The 22,121-nt window shown below is 42.7% G+C and overlaps 1 protein-coding gene across 2 annotated transcripts in view; it reads right to left on the reverse strand.

Annotated features, from left to right (window-relative positions):
• Positions 1-22,121, reverse strand: part of LOC139240236 (ADP-ribosylation factor-like protein 15) — a 462,002-nt gene that overhangs the window by 283,377 nt on the left and 156,504 nt on the right. For both annotated transcript variants that reach the window (XM_070868727.1, XM_070868722.1), the window contains exon 2: positions 4,249-4,393. In XM_070868727.1, the coding sequence (XP_070724828.1) occupies positions 4,249-4,393 (145 nt within the window). The remainder of the gene's footprint in view (positions 1-4,248; positions 4,394-22,121) is intronic.

A 22,121-nucleotide genomic window follows, 5' to 3' on the forward strand; every position in this document is an offset into this window, starting at 1 on the left:
TTTGTCCAAATGCACGTAGCATTCGCAACAAAATGGATGAGTTGACGACACAAATAGATACAAATGGGCATGATCCAATAGCCATTACAAAGATGTGGTTGCAAAGTGACCAGGACTGGGAATTAAATATTCAATGGCATTTGACAATCCGGAAGGACAGACAGAAAGGAAAAGGAGGTGGGGTAGCTCTATTGATAAAGGATGGAATCACTGCAATAGTGAAAAACGATATTGGCTCAAATGATCAGGATGTTGACAGTTTGGGTGGAGATAAGGAATAATAAGGGGAAAAAGTCTCTGGTGGGCGTAGCCTATAGGCCCCCTAACAGTAGCAATTCTGTTGGTCGGAGTATAAACCAGGAAATAGTGGGGGCTTGTAAAAAGGGAACAGCAATAATCATGGGTGATTTTAACCTCCATATTGATTGGACAAATCAAATTGGTCAGGGTAGCCTTGAGGAGGAGTTCGTAGCGTGCATAAGGGACGGGTTCCTTGAGCAGTATGTAACGAAACCAACCAGAGGGCAAACTATCTTAGATCTGGTCCTGTGTAATGAGACAGGATTAATAAACAATCTCCTAGTAAAGGATCCCCTTGGAATGAGTGATCATAGCATGGTTGAATTTCAAATTCAGATGGAGGGTGAGAAAGTTGGATCTCAAACCAACGTACTAAGCTTAAATAGAGACTATGAAGGTATGAGGGCAGAGTTGGCTAAAGTGGACTGGGAAAATAGATTAACGTGTAGGATGATTGATGAACAGTGATGTACATTTAAGGAGATATTTCACAACTCTCAAGAAAAATATATTCCAGTGAGGAGAAAAGGGTGTAAAAGAAAAGATAGCCATCTGTGATTAACTAAAGAAATAAAGGACGGTATCAAGTTAAAAACAAGGGCATACAAAGTGGCCAAAACTGGTCAGAGGACAGAAGACTGGGAAGCTTTTAAAAACTTCGCAAAGAATGATTAAAAAAATGATTAAGAAAGGGAAGATAGACTATGAAAGTAAACTAGCACAAAATATAAAAACAAATAGCAAGAGTTTCTACAGATATATAAAAACAAAAAGTGTGGCTAAAGTAAATGTTGATCCCTTAGAGGACGAGACCAGGGAATTAGTAATGGGGAACATGGAGGTGGTAGAAACTCTGAACAAATATTTTGCATCAGTCTTTATGGTAGAGGACACAAACAATATCCTAACAGTGGATAGTCAAGGGCCTATAGGGGGGGTGGGGAGGAACTTAACACAATCACTAAGGAGGTGGCATTCAGTAAGATAATGGGACTAAAGGCGGATAAATCCCCTGGACCTGATGGCTTGCATCCTAGGGTCTTAAGAGAAGTAGCGGCAGGGATAATGGCTACATTAGTTGTAATTTACCAAAATTCCCTGCATTCTAGGGAGGTCCCAGCAGATTGGAAAACTGCAAATGTAACGCCCCTATTTAAAAAAGGAGGCAGACAAAAAGCAGGAAACTACAGACCAGTTAGCCTAACATCTGTGGTTGTGAATATGTTGGAGTCCATTATTAAAGAAGCAGTAGCAGGACATTTGGAAAAGCAAAATTCAGTTAGGCAGAGTCAGCATGGATTTATGAAGGGGAAGTCATGTTTGACAAATTTGCTGGAATTCTTTGAGGATGTAACGAACAGGGTGGATAAAGGGGAACCAGTGGATGTGGTGTATTTGGACTTCTAGAAGGCATTTGATAAGGTGCCACATAAAAAGGTTACTGAATAAGATAAAAGTTCACGGGGTTGGGGGTAATATATTAGCATGGATAGAGGATTGGCTAACTAACAGAAAACAGAGTCGGGATAAATGGTTTATTCTCTGGTTGGCAATCAGTAATTAGTGGGGTGCCGCAGGGATGTGCTGGGATCCCAACTAATTACAATCTATATTAACGACTTGGAAGAAAGGACCGGAGTGTAACATCGCCAAGTTTGCTGACGATACAAAGATGGGAGGAAAAGCAGTGTGCGAGGAGGACACAAAAAATCTGCAAAAGGACATCGACAGGCTAAGTGAGTGGGCAAAAATTTGGCAGATGGAGTATAATGTTGGGAAGTGTGAGGTCATGCACTTTGGCAGAAAAAAAAAATCAAAGAGCAAGTCATTATTTAAATGGAGAAAAATTGCAAAGTGCTGCAGTACAGTGGGACGTGGGGGCACTTGTGCATGAAACACAAAAGGTTAGTTAGTATGCAGGGACAGCAAGTGATCAGGAAGGCCAATGGAACCTTGGCCTTTATTGCAAAGGGGATGGAGTATAAAAGCAGGGAAGTCTTGCTACAGTTATACAAGGTATTGGTGAGGCCACACCTCGAATACTGCGTGCAATTTTGGTTTCCATATTTACGAAAGGATATACTTGCTTTGGAAGCAGTTCAAAGAATGTTCACTAAGTTGATTACGGAGATGAGAGAGTTGACTTATGAGAAAAGGTTGAGGAGATTGGGCCTCTACTCATTATGCTTCTTCTGAATTCCATAAACATAGAAAATAGGTGCACTTGGCCATTCGGCCCTTCGAGCCTGCATCACCATTCAATATGATCATGGCTGATCATGCAACTTCAGTATCCCATGCTTGCTTTCTCTCCATACCCCTTGATACCTTTAGCTGTAAGGGCCACATCTAACTCCCTTAGAGTGAAAGGTGATCTTATCGAAACATAAGATTATGAGGGGGCTTGACAAGGTGGATGCAGAGAGGATGTTTCCACTGATAGGGGAAACTAGAACTAAGGGGCTTAATCTTAGAATAAGGGACCGTCCATTTAAAACTGAGATAAGAAGGAATTTCTACTGAGGGTTGTAAATCTGTGGAATTCACTGCCTCAGAGAGCTGTGGAAGCTGGGCATTGAATAAATTTAAGACTGAGGTAGACAGTTTCTTAATCGATAAGGGGTTATGGGGAGCGGGCAGGGAAGTGGACCCGAGTCCATGATCCAATTGTATTAAATGGCGCAGCAGGCTCGAGGGGCCGTATGGCCTACTCCTGCTCCTATTTCTTATGTTCTTATGACAGATGTTAGGCTAACTGGTCTATAGTTTCCTGCTTTCTGTCTGCCTCCTTTTTTTAAATAGCGACGTTACATTTGTGGTTTTTCAATCCACTGGGACCTCCCCAGAATCCAGGAAATTTTGGTAGATTACAACCAATGCCTCCACTATCTCTGCAGCCACTTCTTTTACGACCCTAGGATGCAAGCTATCAGGTCCAAGGGACTTGTCTACCTTTGTCCCATTATTTTACTAAGTACTACTTCTTTAGTGATAGTGATTGTATTTAATTTCCTCCCTCCCTATAGCCCCTTGATTATCCATTATTGGGATGTTTTTAGTGTCTTCTACCTTGAAGACTGATAAAAAAATATTTGTTCAAAGTCTCTGCCATTTCCCTGTTCCCGATTATTAATTCCACAGTCTCATCTAAAAGACCAACATTTACTTTAGCCACTCTCTTCCTTTTTATATACCTGTAGAAACTCATGATCTGTTTTTATATTTTTTGCTAGTTTACTCTCAATCTATCTTCCTGCTCTCATTTGTTTTATCATCCATTCACTGTTTCTTTTAAAGTTTCCCAATCTTCTGACCTCCCACTAATAATGAAGTTAAACAAATTATTAGAAAGATGGCATATGAAGGAAGAGACCAGCTCTGGGCCAAGAGTGGACTATATAGGATGGAGGGATAGATGGGCTTTACCTGAACAAGGCTGGGACCAATGTCATCACAGAAAGTAACTAGTACTCTGGGATGAGTTTAAACTGATATAGCAGAGGGAAGGGAAAATAAGATGAGGAAGCAGAAAGGAAAGCAAAAGGAACAAGGAGTATACAAATTTAACAAAACACAGAACGAGAAGAGAATCACATCCTCAGAGGAAGGTAAGATTTTTGAGACTAATATAAACACAGTGCAAAATCTTTAAATCTTGCAGCAATATGCTGAAATTTGACAAAGCAAAAATAAAGTATTATTTGGAAGGCAGCACTGCCTACAATGCACCATTTGGGATTCTCAGTTGTGGCTACAAAAACATCTGGCTATTCACCTGTCTATGTGATCTACGTAAACAGACTACTACCACCAGTGTTTAAAAAAGGCACTGTAGGCAGTGTTGCTTTCCAAATAATACTTTATTTTTGCTTTATCAGATTTCAGTGCACATAAACTTTCATATCTAAACATTTCACACAATATGCTGCAATTGTGTGTAGCTATTACCTGTTGTGGGTATGATGCTGTCTGTGCTCTCGCTACAGAGTTGTGTAAGCAGGCTTGACTTGCCAGATCCTGTAAGGCCGACACAAACGACATCATATTCTGTTCGTGGAGAAGGTGGCCCTTTGCAGCAAAAAGCTCTGAAACACTTTGGAAAATAAGAACATTTTTAAACTTTGCCGATTTGGAAAACTGGATTTGATAGCTAGAGCAAATGGAGTGTCAGGCATTTCCTTATTAAATTAGTGCCGTTAGTCACATTTTTCCCATTATGTCAACATTTATAATGCAAGCTGCTTATGTAAAATAGTCACATTGTAATTACACCCTTCTGCCAGTTGTTGCACTTCAGTTGTGTGTCTCCCAGCTTATACGGTACAGAAACTCCTGTGCTCCGACCAACTACTTCTCTGCTTCCCAAATTCTCTCTTTCTCCTGCACCCCACCTCCCCATAAATTGGGCCACCACAACCAGATAACTCCCCAGGGGTTACATGTATACAACATTTGCAAATACAATATTCTATCGATCTTTGCTTCAATGCTCTCCATTCAAATCAACTGACTTTTGCCATCTGTTTTAGTGGCTCATCATTCCTACTATGTCAATTTACTTTAGTTGGTAGCACTTTCATGGTAAAACAAAATTTGACACTGAACCCACAAAGGAAATATCAGGTAACCAAAAGTTTGGTCAAAGATGTAGGTTTTAAGGAGGGTCTTAAAAGGAGGAGGGGTAGAGAGGTGGAGAAGTTTAGGGAGGGAATTCCAGATTTAACTGAATGCACAGCCACCAATGGTGGAACAACGAAATTCATACTTGCACAAGAGGCAAGAACTAGAGGAGTGCAGATATCTCGGAGGGTTGTAGGACTGGAAAAGGTTAGAGAGATAAGTAAGGGCAAGACCATGGAATGATTGGAAAACAAGGAATGGGAAGAGAAGCCATTGCAGGAGATTCACTGGCTGCAATTGGACAGAGGGGAATAGAACCAGGCGAGGGCATTCCCACCCAACTGGACAACTGAGGAGAGGCGGTAGAGGAGGATGGTGTGGTTAACCATGTCAAAAGATGCAGACAGGTTGAGAAGTATAAGGGGCCCAAATTTTCCCAACCCGTTTTTTCGGCGCATCTTGCCGAAAAACGTACTCACGATTCTGGCTGCTCTGCTGTGTGTCCTGGGCCCTGGCACGGCGCGCTCCTCGTGGATTGGAGGGGGGGGGGGGGGGGGGCGGGGGGCGGAGCTACAGCCCTGCGCCAAAAACAGTGCAGGCAGCTATGCGTGTGCGCAGTAGTTCCGTCCCATGATTGTGATGATGATGTCTGCAGAAGGCATCCAGCCCCTATCCCAGGCCAAATGGTCTGCCGCACAAGCCGGCCGCTGAGGGCTGCAAGAAACAGGTTGGTGCGACTGAGTTTTGATTGGGGCGAGAGAGAGATGGGGGGGGGGGGCGGCGGGGAAGAGAGGTTGGTCGTCTTTGGTTGCAGTCTAGTGGTTTGGACCGAGGATAGCTTGTCGTGTGGCAACGTCACTTGCCATGCTGGGCTGGCTTTGCATTCGTTTGGTTGGGAGGCAATAAATAACCAGCAACATGCAGTTAGGTTGTATTACAAATAATGTGTGTGTGAAGCTCTTTGAAGATGTCAGTGGGCCAAAAGGGAAAAAGGGACAAAATTCCTGCCTGAAAAGGGGTGAAAGTTGGTGGGGCGGCAGCCGCGTTCTCCCTCTCCTATCCCAGGCCGAAGGGACTCCCGCATGGCCAGCCGTGCTGAGTTTAGTTGAAGGTAGGATTTACTTCAGCTCTTTATTTGTTAATTTAATCACTTACTTCACTTCTTTAGTTTTTATTGAATGGTCATTACTGCTTGTGCTGTTTGGTGCTTGGTGGTGCTTGAAATGTTGTCTAGGTGCAGGGTTCCTTCTATTTTATTTGTTAATGAATTGCTTATTACTGTTTGTGCTTTGTTTGGTGCTTGGTAGTTGCTCAAAATGTTGTTACTTGCACCGATTCCTTAACTGTAAGGAAGGTCTTTCGGTGCAGATAAAAGTGGACACATATGCTGCCCTAAGTTAGTTTAGTACAACTTTTTTCTTGCCAAATTGGCATAAATGGTGTAAGTGGCTGGGAATGCCCCCTTTTGAAAAAAAAAACTGACCTAACAAAAAACCTAACTAACTCACTTACACTGGCGCAAATTAAATGGCCATATTTGCAACTAAAAAGATACACCAGAAAAATCAAGCTCCACCCAAAAAACGGTGCAACTCATGGGGAAATTTGGGCCCAAGGAGAGATTGACAAGGATGAGGAGGGATAGTTTATCATGGTCAGTGACATCACATGTAATTTGTGACGTTGATCAAGGGCCATTTCAGTGCTGTAGCAGGGACAGAAACCTGGTTTGAGATGTCAGAAAGTTGTTGTTCCAAGCCATTCCAGATGCACGTTATATTTAGAAGGGGACAGGCCTAAGACACCAAGAAATAACACTATGGTCATCTATCTAAAAAATAGGAACAGAAGGAGGTCATTTTTTTTTATATATACATTCTTCAATTGATTCAGCAGTAATTACAGTTCATATAAAGGGTACTGCATACAAGTTAGTACAGAAAGCCATTGAAACTAATAACATGAATGAGTTCAAAAGACTACTAGATGTGCTTCTGGACAAAGAAGGGACTGAGGAACAGAGTGTGTTGCTGGTACTGAGGCCAAATCAAAAGTTATCTGCTTATTGGACTAAATGGGCTTTTCCTCTGCCTTGGAGAAGGTGGGCAGTTTTCTATAAAATACCATCCACGAGCAATCGTACCTTGTTACCTTATTCATCTGTTTGCTTTAATGTTCATTTTACCCTCATCACATACTTCCCTTGACTAATTATGACACGCAGAAATTTCAAAACTAACAGCACAAAGATAGCTTTGAGAACTAGCCTGCAGGTTCCTTATACATCAATTTTGGGCTGTAAATCTCATGTGCATCTTGAAATTGGCAATCATTTGAGATTGCCAGCCCCTTCTGCTTCAAGCCAAATTCTGCAGTGTAGCTCTACATAGTTTAGCACTGTTTCAACTGAGCCATTTTCAGTGGTCTCACAAGAAAATATTTGAAATGTATATATAGGCTTTAGATTTCCTCTTAGCACTGCCTTGGCACACTCACAAAAGCATTTGGTGAATCATGTTGCATAGGATTATCTATGGTAAAAGTTGTGTTAGCTGTATGTGAATGAAAGGAAAAAAAGAAACCAGTTATCCAACAGAGATGTATGGTTTCCAATGTTTTATAATACTTTCCAGCCTACAACACAAAACAGCCTTTGAACACACAGGCAAATAGCCAAAAAGGATGTTTTGTTAAACTAAAATAGTTAATGCAAGTATTATAGAACTTGGAATGACTACAGATACTCTAGTCGGTTTAGCAAATATAAATATGATCTCAATCATATCATGGATTGGTTAATCCTTTCAAGTCTAGTAACCAAAACTGTCCTTCAAGTAAAATATAGGACATTATAATACCCAGATTTATTGTTGTACTACTTTTCCATCGTCCACTTTTATTTTTTTCAATTACATAATTTTGTTTGTTTATTGCAAGGATACTCATTATATGCGCCATGGCCAATTGAATCATAGAATGGTTACAGCACGGAAGACAGGCATTTGGCCCATCAAGCCTGTGCCGGCTCTCTGCAAGAGCACCTCAGCTAGTCTCACTCCTCTGCCCTTTTCCCATAGCTCTGCATTTTTTTTTCCTTCAGGTGCTTATCCAACTTGAGTCTGCCTCCACCACCCTTTCAGGCAGTGCGTTCCAGATCCCAACCACGCGCTGTGTAAACATTTTTTTCTTGTGTCGCCTTTGGTTCTTTTGCCAATCACCTTAAATCTGTGTCCTCTGGTTCTCGACCCTTCTGCCAATGGGAACAGTTTCTCTCCATCTAATCCATCGAGACCCCATATGATTTTGAACACCTCAATCAAATCTCTCAATCTTCTTTGCTCCAAGGAGAACAACCCCAGCTTCTCCACTCTATCCACGTAATTGAAGTCCCTCATCCCTGGAATCATTCTCTTAAATCTTTTATGCACCCTCTCCGAGGCCTTCACATCCTTCCTGAGGTGCGGTGCTCAGAAATGGACACAATACTCCAGTTGAGGCCGAACCAGTGTTTAATATAGGCCCATCATAATTTTCACGCTTTTGTATTATATATCTCTGCTCATGAAGCCCAGGACCCCACAAGCTTTTTTAAAAAAAAACTGCTTTCTCAACCTGCCCTGCCACCTTCAACGATTTGTGCACATATACTCCTATGTCTCTGTTCATGCACCCGCTAAAATGTTGTGTTTCATCAGGTTGCAGCAATGTGGAAATCAAAAATCGTGTTTTAGTTGCAGTCCTTGGTATTTTTTTTTTTAATTCATTTTATTTTTTTTTATATGTGGGCATCGCTGGCAAGGCCAGCATTTATTGCCCATCCCTAATTGGCCTCGAGAAAGTAGTGGTGAGTTGCCTTCTTGAACTGCTGCAGTCCTTGTAAGCGATGATGCTCCCAGGCATCTGCTGCCCTCGTCCTTCTAGGTAGTAGAGGTCACGGGTTTGGGAGGTGCAGCTGAAGAAGCCGTGGCGAGTGGCTGCAGTGCATCTTACAGATGGTACACACTGCAGCCATGGTGTGCCGAATGTGGAGGGAGTGAATGTTGAAGGTGGTGGATGGAGTGCCAATGAAGCAGGCTGCTTTATCCTTGATAGTGTCGAGCTTCTTGTGTGTTGTTGGAGCTGCACTCATCCAGGCAAGTCGAGAATATTCAATCATTGTGAAAAAAGGGAATATGGTGTTGAGATAGAGGATCAGCCATGATCATATTGAATGGTGGTGCAGACTCGAAGGGCCGAATGGCCTACTCCTGCTCCTATTTTCTATCCTTCTATGTAATGGCCATTTGCATGATTTAACCTCACTAAGAGCTACTGACTTTTGTGAGAATGTGATCCCATCCCTCTCCACCTCAAGAGCACATTTTCCTATTTGCTTTGCAATATTCTTTTGCTATCTTTTGAAGGAGAGCAAAAAATGGATGGGTGGGGGAGGGGAAGTACTATGGAAGCAGGGCTTTTCCAGCATTCGGAATACCATTAAAAGTCAGCTATTACACTACAAGTCTTGTAGATTTAATAATAGACGACTTATGAATTCCAGGTAAGCCTGGTTCCATGATGTTCTTTTTCCTTCTCTACCTGAAGATTGAAAGAAGGAAAACGTCAATTTGCACTTGCAGCAAAGTAAAATAAAGAAAAAAAGCAAGCTAACAAAATTTAGAGATGGAAAGGAAAGAGGGGGAAAAAAGCACAAGGAAGAGAGCGAGCAGAGAGAAATGAACTCAAAGACAGCGTGAGAGAAACACCGAGTAATAGAGTGAACAAAAAATTGGAGAGAGAGAGAGAGAGAGAGAAAGCACAATTTCGACTTGCTGGCCAGCGATTTTTTTTGTCCTATGGGCTTGCTACCTAAAAGGCAAACCTGCAATTGCAGCTATGCATAATTATTCAAATAATTTGGAACATACATTTAAGGTAAGTTTGTACCAGTAGTGCTGCACACAAACTTTAACTGCAACCAAAGTGAAATTTTAGCCCAGTACCATTTTAACAATGAAAACTAATGTTAAATTACTGCACTCTTTTTCCATGCTCCCAAATGATGTGCCTTTCAATCTTTGACTGATTATTTCAGTATGGTCATCAGCTAAGGTGTCCAACAGATGCCTACCATGATTTACAGCTGACAATGCTAACTATTTGCCTGCCAACATAAGAACTTGCTTAATTTGTTTTTTTTTGGCAACTAAGGAACATCTTGCATTGAATTAAAGAAGTACTCTGAGAAAAACGTACACTGGCTTCATTCCAGCATATTCGTTGCTTAAAAGAACAATCCAATTATTTATCATTTACATTTCCCCCGGTTTATTCCCCTTCGTTCCTGAAGGTAACAGCTTACATTAGAAGGATGCAGGAGTGTCATCTCTCCAATCCTTAGCAAATTAGCTATTCTTCATGCATGAGCAGAGAGTGAGTGCTACAAGCTATTTGACCACAGATGTCATCACAGCTGAGGCCAGTTACATCCTCATCCAACCCACACATATATACATATTTCCCAGCTTAGACTGCAATAGATGGCAACTCAAATTTATTTCCCCCCACTTCATCTCAGGCACATGGAGACCAATTATAGCACACTTAAAATCTGCCCAGTTAAGTTCAGGTAACAAATTAATAATTAGTAAAAACAAAGCAGGGACCAAACCTCAAATATTCCTCATCTGTATGGCTAAGTATTAAATACTGCATTGCATTACCAAGTTATGTACTTATTTGCAATCAACTTAAAAAAAACACTTTACCTGTGGCTGGCCTCTTGTTCAAAAGTGTTACTGTGTTGCAGTTTCCCAGGTTTAGACAAGCCAGGAATGCAGGCATTATGTCTAAATGCCTTGCCAAACAATGACAGGACCCTAAATCTCTAGGTCCTCTGTGCATTCAATGAAGCAGATTCTTCAATATCTCAAACACCACTGCTTCTAGATATATATATTTTTTTAAACACAGCATATTTTTGAAATAATGTTATTTTAATATATGCACACACACGCAAAAACCTAACATGGCAGGAAGCCAGAAAATTGCAACAGAATGAGTACTTGACAACATTAAATGAAATCTGCTAGGAGAGACAGAGCATGGGCAACTTCACCCCCACCCCTTCCACTTTCCTCTCCGCCACCCCCCAACCACACACATCCGGCTTCACATAGTACTCTCACTTGCAGCCGGAGATCATATCTCCCAGGACCCTATTCGTCAATGGTAATGCCATTGAATGTTAAAGAGAGGAATTTGACTCTTGCTTGTTGGAGATAGTCATTGCCTGGCGCTTGTGTGGCCCAAGCCCAAATGTTGTCCAGGTCTTTCTGCATGCGGGCACGGACTGCTTCATTTTGCAAATGGAACTGAACACTATGCAATCAGCAGCAAACATCCCCACTTATGACCTTATGATAGAGGTGAGATGGTTGCAACAATTTCCTGGGGTGGCGATGATTGGCCTCCAACAACCACAACCATCTAGGTATGACTCCACCCAATAGAGTTTTCCCCCCGATTCCCATTCAATTTTACTAGGGCTGCTTGATGCCACAATTGGTCAAATGCTACCTTGATGTCAAGGACAGTCACTCTCACCTCGCCTCTGGAATTCAGCTCTTTTGTCCATGTTTGGACCAAGGTTGGAGCAAAACCCAAACTGAGCATCGGTGGGCAGATTATTGATGAGTAAGTGCCGCTAGACAGCACTGTCGACAACACCTTCCATCACTTCGCTGATGATTGAGAGTGGACTGATGGGGCGCTAATTGGCCAGATTGGATTTGCCCTGCTTTTTGTAGACAGAACATACCTGGGCAATTTTCCATTTTGTCAGGTAGATGCCAGTGTTGTAGCTGTACTGGAACAGCTTGGCTAGAGGTGCGGCTAGTTTTGAGCACAAACCTTCAACACGACAGCCAAGATGTTGTCGGGGCCGATAGCCTTGGCTGTATCCAGTGCATTCAGCCATTTCTTGATATCACGTGGAGTGAATCGAATTGGCTCAAGGCTGGCTTCTGTGATGGAATACGTTCAAAATTATGACTGGTTTAAAAAGGAGTAAATAAAGAGAAACTGTTTCCAATGGCTGAATGGTCGATAACGAGAGGGGACAGATTTAAGGTGACTAGCAAAAGAGGTAACAAAAGGAAAAACATTTTTACGCAACGAGTGGTGAGGATTTGGAATGAACTTCTTGATAGGGTGGTGGTACAGAATCAATAGTAGCCTTCGAAAGGGAATTGGAGAAGTACTTGGAGAAAAAATTGCAGGGATATGAGAAAGAATGGGCAAGTAGGACTACCTGGATTGCACTTCAAAAATGCCAGCACAGACCTGATGGGTCGAATGACCTCCTTGTGTACTGTACAATTCTATGGTTTGTAAGGCAATCGTTTCAAATTATGATCACTTAAAATGTATTCTAAGAAATTAAATGAAGGTGGATCTTTGGATTTGCAGCTCAATGTGATTAGGCATTTCACTATGAATCTTACAATTAGGGTCTCTCCCTGACAGAGTAATACAAGTACTGAGACCTCCAGAGTTTAATTAAAAAGGGTCAGAATTGCCACAGGATGGTTTAGTTGTAATTTTTGCAAATCTAGAACAGTTTTAGAAATATCCTTAAATTCTGAAAGACTAGCGATAAGACTTTTTTTACATGGAATAAACATTTCTTTGGCGATACTAAATCTGAAAGATAGCAACAGCTTCATGGGTACAGTACCTTTCAGTGCTAAAAAGGTCACATCTTGCACTTTTTCTTCTCTCTTGTTCAATGCCTGCCTTCAAAACATGAAGCACAGACATGTGGCTTGATTGGCAGCTTTATTCATAAGTAACATAGCAACAAAAGAAGTATAAAGCCTAAGTTATGATCTTTTATCAATGAAAGATACCTACAAAAGAACTCCAGCCGTAACACATTAAAGCAAAATGCTAGTGCAGAAAATAACAAAACAAAGCCCTCACTTCTGCTCCAATGGTGAATAAAGCTGCAAAAGCAACATTAACAAAATGCTGTTTTCCTTAACCGGTCTAAATAATTTTGATACGACCAAAATAAAATGATCTGCAATATTAAGAGAAAGAGTCAAGGTCGAGATCTGCACGTTGAGTTGGACAGAGGATATTAACTGCTGGCACACTGCCAACAGCTACAATGCCATGGTTAAGATCTCTTGACAAGGCATCCCATGGGGAAGCACTGATCGGATATCAAAACTGTAAACATTGTGGCTAATGACCTGGACTCCAATGCCACGAGTTCTTTAGATAGATTTTAGGGCATGGGCTGGAGGTAGTATTGGAAGTTATAAAAGATCTCAATGCCTTCCCTCTGGCCTTGGTTCAATATGGAACATGCCATAACCATAGGATAAATCTAATCCGGCCAGTTACCGTCCTACCACCGTCCTCCCAAACATCAGTGACGTGATGGAAGGAGTCAATAATGCCAGCAAGTGACAATACTAACTGATGACCTGCTCACCAAATCTCAGCTCAAGTTCTACTAGAACTACCCGATTGCAGACTTCATCACAGCCTCAATCCAGACATGGATGCAAGAGCTTAATGACAGAGGCAAGAGGAACTGCCCTCGGTATCAAGTCAGCACTTGGCCAAGTACAGCACTCAGGGAGGGGTGGGGTGGTTGGGGAGTCATAGAAACATAGAAACATAGAAACATAGAAAATAGGTGCAGGAGCAGGCCATTCAGCCCTTCTAGCCTGCACCGCCATTCAATGAGTTCATGGCTGAACATGAAACTTCAGTACCCCCTTCCTGCTTTCTCGCCATAACCCTTGATCCCCCGAGTAGTAAGGACTTCATCTAACTCCCTTTTGAATATATTTAGTGAATTGGCCTCAACTACTTTCTGTGGTAGAGAATTCCACAGGTTCACCACTCTCTGGGTGAAGAAGTTTCTCCTCATCTCGGTCCAAAATGGCTTACCCCTTATCCTCAGACTGTGACCCCTGGTTCTGGACTTCCCCAACATTGGGAACATTCTTCCTGCATCTAACCTGTCTAAACCCGTCAGAATTTTAAACGTTTCCATGAGGTCCCCTCTCATTCTTCTGAACTCCAGTGAATACAAGCCCAGTTGATCCAGTCTTTCTTGATAGGTCAGTCCCGCCATCCCGGGAATCAGTCTGGTGAATCTTCGCTGCACTCCCTCAATAGCAAGAATGTCCTTCCTCAAGTTAGGGGACCAAAACTGTACACAATACTCCAGGTGTGGCCTCACCAAGGCCCTGTACAACTGTAGCAACACCTCCCTGCCCCTGTATTCAAATCCCCTCGCTATGAAGGCCAACATGCCATTTGCTTTCTTAACCGCCTGCTGTACCTGCATGCTAACCTTCAATGACTGATGTACCATGACACCCAGGTCTCGTTGCACCTTCCCTTTTCCTAATCTGTCACCATTCAGATAATAGTCTGTCTCTCTGTTTTTACCACCAAAGTGGATAACCTCACATTTATCCACATTATACTTCATCTGCCATGCATTTGCCCACTCACCTAACCTATCCAAGTCACGCTGCAGCCTAATAGCATCCTCCTCACAGCTCACACTGCCACCCAACTTAGTGTCATCCGCAAATTTGGAGATACTGCATTTAATCCCCTCGTCTAAATCATTAATGTACAATGTAAACAGCTGGGGCCCCAGCACAGAACCTTGCGGCACCCCACTAGTCACTGCCTGCCATTCTGAAAAGTACCCGTTTACTCCTACTCTTTGCTTCCTGTCTGAACCAGTTCTCAATCCACGTCAGCACACTACCCCCAATCCCATGTGCTTTAACTTTGCACATTAGTCAAAGGGAAAATCCACTAGTGGCTGGAGTCCTGTGCAATACAAAATTGCTGATAATTGTGGCTGTCAGAAGCCAGTTATCGCAGCCTCAGGGCATCATTGTCAGTACAATAGCCAAATGATTATGATGCCGGACTCGCTATCCAAGGTCGTGAGTTCATAATCTCAGCACACCATGCTGCACTTAATTCAGTAAGTCAGTGATTTGTAGGCTAGCACCAGAAAACGACATTGAAAGCTGCCAGATTGTTCAAAAAACCTTCTTCGTTCATTATGTCCTTCAGGGGGGAGAACCCACCACCTCTACCTGATCTGGCCTATACATGACTCAAATTCTACAATTTGTAGTTGACACTTGAGTTACCCCGAGTGATGGGGAAGAAATACTTACCTACAAGTGTTGCCAACATATTATCAATTTGTTTTTGTTTGAATGTATGGTAGCCTAATGGATATGGTACTGGACTACCTATATCAACCCAGAGTTTGAGGTCAAATCGCACTACAGCAAGCTGTGAAAGTGATGGAAGAAATGTCAGTGATGAAATGTTCTCAGGCCCACCACCTTTCAGTTTCATCAATTGCTTTCTCTCCGCCATATGGGCAAGACTGGATCACAACCAGGCTTGGCTTGACAATTGGAAGGTAACATTTGCGCTTCGTAAGTGCTAGGTAATGACTAGCTCACACAAGATAAAGCACAGCTACCTTCCCTTGACCCTCAAAAGGCATCATCCATACAAACAACATCTTGGGAGTCACAATGACCAGCATGTTAGAGACTAGGTAATCTGACATGGGTTGCACAGCCATCCTAACCCTCAAATCCTATCCACCATCTACAAGGCTCAAGTCAGGAATGTGATGAAATATTGCCACTCATCTGGATGGGTGCAACCACAACACTCAAGAAGGTACCACCACCCAGGACAGACCAGTTCACTTGTTTGGCAATCCTGCCACCATATTCAGTACCGATCTCCTGTATCTGCATTATGTACAGGAGAGCAGAAACTCACCAATTTTGCTTCGACAGCACTGCTCTCCCCTGTATCCTCTACCAAAAAAAACATAAGCAGCAATGTCGTGGCAACACCATAACCTCCAAGTTCCTCTCAAAGTCACATACTACCCTGACTTGGACGTATACTGCTATTCCTTCATAGTCACTGGGTCTGAATTCCAGAATTCCCTACCTAACACATGGCGAGAAGAACTGCAGCAGTTCAAGGAAAAGACCAGCACCTTTTCAGCCAGCATGCGATGGACAATAAATGCAGCCTTGCCAGCATTGCCCAAATTCAGAAAATAAATAAAAAAATAAATGCACCCCAAATAACTGCTGCATGGTATACTGAAAAATTGTAACATATGCAGACACTTTAGGCAAGTACCAATAATGAAATAAAAATGCTAGTACATCTCCCATAACATTGTTCATGATGTCAGATGTGTTATTTTTTTTAATGAAACTGTATTTTCATTCTGACACTCTCTCTAGTCTCTTTCTAACTTCTTCCCACTCTTGAACTTGGGGGTTTTTGTGCCCCCCTCACTCGGAGTGTGTTTCCCTCTCAAACACACTGTTGGTCTCATTTTCAATCACATACTGTGTGCCTTTCCCTCAACCCAGTTTTTCCTGTGTACATGCACCTTTCTTTCTCTGTCCGTCTCTTCAACCATCTCTTTTCCTCCCTGTGAAAAAAACCTTGAAAAATCAAGTTTCAAAGTTTGAACTTTATCTTGGTTTGAAGACTTTACCAAAAATATACTCATTATTCCATGATAGCCTCTTGGATCTCGCACAACCATATATAGAGGCATAGATTGCCCTCATGAATCACGGAGATTTCTTGACCATGTTTACATAGACTTGCATGCTGAAAGTTGGAGGCACAGGTGTTTGCTGGATGCTATAGTTGCTTCCTCTTCAGTTAACACAGGGTTAGCTTTGAAAAAAAACATAAATTCAAGCCCCAGATCTCTCAGGAGACACTGTCCTTTAGTACAAAATGTCCTTTGACATATTTTAAAACACAGAGTGTTACTCTCTATATTTTATGTTTAGTACAGTCTCTACCTGTTCAGTTATGATTTCCTGCTGTTTTCAGTACATGAATATAAAATGAGACAATTAGCTGCAAGAAATGTGTAAATACAGAATGTGTGGCTTGTGAAATATGACATCCAGGCTGCAGTTCGATGGGACTGGCTGCATGACACTGAACACACTTTTGCCTATATTTATAAATTGAAATAATGTTTTTGATACTTCAGCTCAGTGCACATCAATAGTCAGCAGAGGAATGACAACCTGTTGGCCACTATTGCAAGGGGGTTGCAGTACAAGATTAAGGATGTCATATTACAATTGTACAGGGCCTTGGTTTCTGTACAATTGTAGAGAGAGAGTTTGAGTCTCCTTATGAGGAAGGATATATTTGCCTCAGAGGCAGTGCAACGAAGGTTCACTAGATTGATCCCTGGGATGAGAGGGTTGTCCTATGATGAGAGATGGAGTAGATTAGGCTTATACTCTTTGGAGTTTAGAAAAATGAGAGGTGATGTCACTGAAATATAAGATTCTGAGGGGATTGACAGGGAAGAGGTCGTTTCCCCTGGCTGGAAAGTCTAGAACTAAGAGGCATAGTCACAGGATAAGGGATCCGTCATTTAAGACTGAGATGAGGAGGAATTTCTTCGCTCAGAGGGTCGTGAACCTTTGGAATTCTCTACCCAAAAGGGCTGTGGATGCTCAGTGGTTGAGTATATTCAAGGCTGAGAGATAGGTTTATGGACTCGAGGGGAATCAAGGGATTTGGGGATGGGTGGGAAAGTGGAGTTGAGGTCGAAGATCAGCCATGATGCCAGACATAGTAAAGGAGGAGGTAGGAGATGATACTGGATGGGATAAGAATTGATAAAGATGAGTTACTAGAAAGGCTGGCTGTACTTAAAGTCACTCGGACCTGATGGGATAGGACGCTGTGGGAAGTGAAGGAAGAAATCGTTGAGGTACTGGCCATAATCTTCCAATCCTCCTTAGAAATGGGGGTGGTGACAGAGCACTGGAGAATTGCAAATGTTACACGCTTGTTTAAAAAATGGCATAAAGATAAACCCAGTAACTATAGGCAGGTCAGTTTAACCTCGGTCATAAGAACATAAGAATTAGGAACAGGAGCAGGCCATCTAGCCCCTCGAGCCTGCTCCGCCATTCAACAAGATCATGGCTGATCTGGCCGTGGACTCAGCTCCACTTACCCGCCCTCTCCCCGTATCCCTTAATTCCCTTATTGGTTAAAAATCTATCTATCTGTGACTTGAATACATTCAATGAGCTAGCCTCAACTTGGGCAGAGAATTCCACAGATTCACAACCCTCAGAAGAAATTCCTTCTCAACTTGGTTTTAAATTGGCTCCCCCGTATTTTGAGGCTGTACCCCCTAGTTCTAGTCTCCCCGACCAGTGGAAACAACCTCTCTGCCTCTATCTTGTCTATCCCTTTCATGATTTTAAATGTTTCTATAAGATCACCCCTCATCCTTCTGAACTCCAACGAGTAAAGACCCAGTCTACTCAATCTATCATCAGAAGGTAACCCCCTCATCTCCGGAATCAGCCTAGTGAATCGTCTCTGTACCCCCTCCAAAGCCAGTATATCCTTCCTTAAGTAAGGTGACCAAAACTGCACGCAGTACTCCAGGTGCGGCCTTACCAATACCCTATACAGTTGCAGCAGGACCTCCCTGCTTTTGTACTCCATCCCTCTCGCAATGAAGGCCAACATTCCATTCGCCTTCCTGATTACCTGCTGCACCTGCAAACTAACTTTTTGGGATTCATGCACAAGGACTCCCAGGTCCCTCTGCACCTCAGCATGTTGTAATTTCTCCCCATTCAAATAATATTCCCTTTTACTGTTTTTTTTCCCCCCCAAGGTGGATGACCTCACACTTTCCGACATTGTATTCCATCTGCCAAACCTTAGCCCATTCGCTTAACCTATCCAAATCTCTCTGCAGCCTCTCTGTGTCCTCTACACAACCCGCTTTCCCACTAATCTTTGTGTCATCTGCAAATTTTGTTACACTACACTCTGTCCCCTCTTCCAGGTCATCTATGTATATTGTAAACAGTTGTGGTCCCAGCACCGATCCCTGTGGCACACCGCTAACCACCGATTTCCAACCCAAAAAGGACCCATTTATCCCGACTCTCTGCTTTCTGTTCAGCAGCCAATTCTCTATCCATGCTAATACATTTTCTCTGACTCCGCGTACCTCTATCTTCTACAGAAACCTTTTGTGTGGCACCTTATCGAATGCCTTTTGGAAATCTAAATACACCACATCCATCGGTACACCTCTATCCACCATGCTCGTTATATCCTCAAATAATTCCAGTAAATTAATTAAACATGATTTCCCCTTCATGAATCCATGCTGCGTCTGCTTGATTGCACTATTCCTATCTAGATGTCCCGCTATTTCTTCCTTAATGATAGTTTCAAGCATTTTCCCCACTACAGATGTTAAACTAACCGGCCTATAGTTACCTGCCTTTTGTCTGCCCCCTTTTTTTAAACAGAGGCGTTACATTAGCTGCTTTCCAATCCGATGGTACCTCCCCAGAGTCCAGAGAATTTTGATAGATTATAACGAATGCATCTGCTATAACTTCCGCCATCTCTTTTAATACTCTGGGATGCATTTCATCAGGACATGGGGACTTGTCTACCTTGAGTCCCATTAGCTTGTCCAGCACTACCCCATTAGTGATAGTGATTGTCTCAAGGTCCTCCCTTCCCACATTCCTGTGACCAGCAATTTTTGGCATGGTTTTTGTGTCTTCCACTGTGAAGACCGAAGCAAAATAATTGTTTAAGGTCTCAGCCATTTCCACATTTCCCATTATTAAATCCCCCTTCTCATCTTCGGGGAAGCTTTTAGAAACAATAATCGGGGACAAAATGAACAGTCACTTGGACAAGTGTGGATGTGTTAAGGAATGCCAGCACCGAGTTGATAAAGGCAAATCATGTTTAACCAACTTGATCAAGTTTTCTGATGAGGTAACAGAGGGTTGATGAGGGCAATGCGGTTGACGTGGTGTAGATGGATTTCCAAAAGGTGTTCAACAAAGTGCCATATTAATAGACTTGCCAGCAAAGTTAAAGCCCATGGAATAAAAGGGACAGTGGCAGCATGGATATGAAATTGGCCAAGTGACAGGAAACAGAGAGTAGTGGTAAATGGTGTTTTTCGAACTGGAGGAAGGTATATAGTGGTGTTCCCCAGGGGTTAGTACGAGGACCACTGCTTTATTTGATATATATTCATGATTTGGATTTGGGTGTACAAGACACAATTTCAAAATTTTCAGATGAGACAAAACTTGGAAGTATAGTGAACAGTGAAGAGGATAGCGATAGACAGACAGGTTTGGTGGAATGGGGAGACATGTGGCAGATTTAATTTAGTGCAGAAAAGTGTGAAGTGATACATTTTGGTAGAAAGAATGAGGAGAGGAAATATAAACTAAAAGGTACAATCCTAAAGTGGATGCATGAACAGAGACCCCTAGGGGTTTATGTGCACAAATCGTTGCAGGTGGCAAGGCTTTGATGAACCTGCATAAAACACTGGCTCGGCCTCAACTGGAGTATTGTGTCCAATTCTGGGAACCACACTTTAGGAAGGATGTGAAGGCCTTGGAGAGAGTACAGAAAAGATTTACGAGAATGATTCCAGGGATGAGGGACTTCAGTTACGTGGATAGACTGGAGAAGCTGGAGTTGTTCTCATTAGAGCAGAGGAGATTTCATAGAGGTGTTCAAAATCATGTGGGGTCTGGATAGAGTAGATGGAGAGAAACTGTTCCCACTGGCAGAAGGGTCAAGAACCAGAGGACACAGATTTAAGGTGTTTGGCAAAAGAACCAAAGGCGACTCAAGAAAAAACTTTTTTTGCCCAGCGAGTGGTTAAGATCTGGAATGCACTGCCTGAAAGAATGGTGGAGGCAGACTCAATCACGGCTTTCAAATGCAAGTTGGATAAGTACCTGAAAGAAATTTTTTGCAGGGCTACGGGGAAAGGGCAGGGGAGTGGGACGAGCTGAGGTGCTCCTGCAGAGAGCCGGCACGAATGGCCTTCTTCCGTGCTGTAACCATTCTATGACCTTGTTGAATCGCGGAGCAGACTTGAAGGGCTGCATGGCCTACTCCCATGCCATGTTCTTATGTTCACCGGCTTCCAGCAGAGGATGACCCTCAGGAATCTGAGCTCACAGGACCCATCTGAAAACTAGGTTTGTTAGCTCAGCATCAGCACTTCGTGCAGTCACTTGATAGTGGTGGAAAAGTTCAGGGGGCATCTATGGAGGAGAGTTATCACCTGATTAAGCTGCAGACCACCAGAGAGAATGGCCTCTTCAGGGTCCTCTGCAGTGGAGCCCTCCATGACCAATGTCCTAAACTCAGGCATAGCTTTTATTAGCAATGTTCGGATAGGGGCTCTACTGCAGTCTGCCTTGTCTGGATTCACCATGTTGGGAAATCAGATTGAAACAACCATATTGCTGGACACAAACAGTGTGGTGCTGATCAGCAGTCTGCTCTTATGCAGATCTCCATATTGCCGAGGGAGTGCCAGGAGTGTAATGGCTGGAATTGATATGGATAATCAGTGTATCTCAGTGCAATGCCACACCCGTAATATCCAACTGCCACACTCAATTGAATCACATAGCATATAGGCCCAGGCAGCTACTGCATTAATCTCTGTGCCAAATATCTTTGCAGTGGCATCTACAGACCAAGCAGAAAGAAGTGGTATCGGACCACCCACTTCCCTTGAGGCAGTCATTAATTAGCACAACAACCAATCATCTGACTTCCTCCTCACACTGGGTAAACACTTAGGGGGAGACATTCACCTTCATTTTCGGCGGTTTTCTCAGTGGTACAGCTGTTTTTGGAAGAGAAAGTTTCCCCCATACTTTTTGAATGGTACCGCCCACAGCTCGAAATGCCCACCGGGAGCAAACTGCCAACGTGCACCGCCGAGAAAATCGCCAGAGCAGAAGTTTGGCCTCAATGGAAACTCATCCAGATCGCCAAGGGAATCGCCCTGTGAAAGCAGCTTAAACAGGGCGGTAGGCGAGTACTCTGCAAAGAAAGGTAAGTTATAGGTTCTTTATTTTTTTAAATTGTAAAATAGCGATTAACTGTAAAACTATCTTGGGAATGTTTTTTTAAACTTTTAATTTTTTTGTGTGACTTTTAAAAAAAAATAAGTCTTTCCCTAGGCCCAACCGCAGCCTTGGAGTAAATTTTTGAAAACATTTTAAGAACCGCCCGTTTCACCTTTAACCGCCGAGAAT

Source organism: Pristiophorus japonicus, chromosome 2 (assembly GCF_044704955.1).
Source record: "Pristiophorus japonicus isolate sPriJap1 chromosome 2, sPriJap1.hap1, whole genome shotgun sequence".
In the NCBI taxonomy this organism is placed as follows: domain Eukaryota; kingdom Metazoa; phylum Chordata; class Chondrichthyes; family Pristiophoridae; genus Pristiophorus; species Pristiophorus japonicus.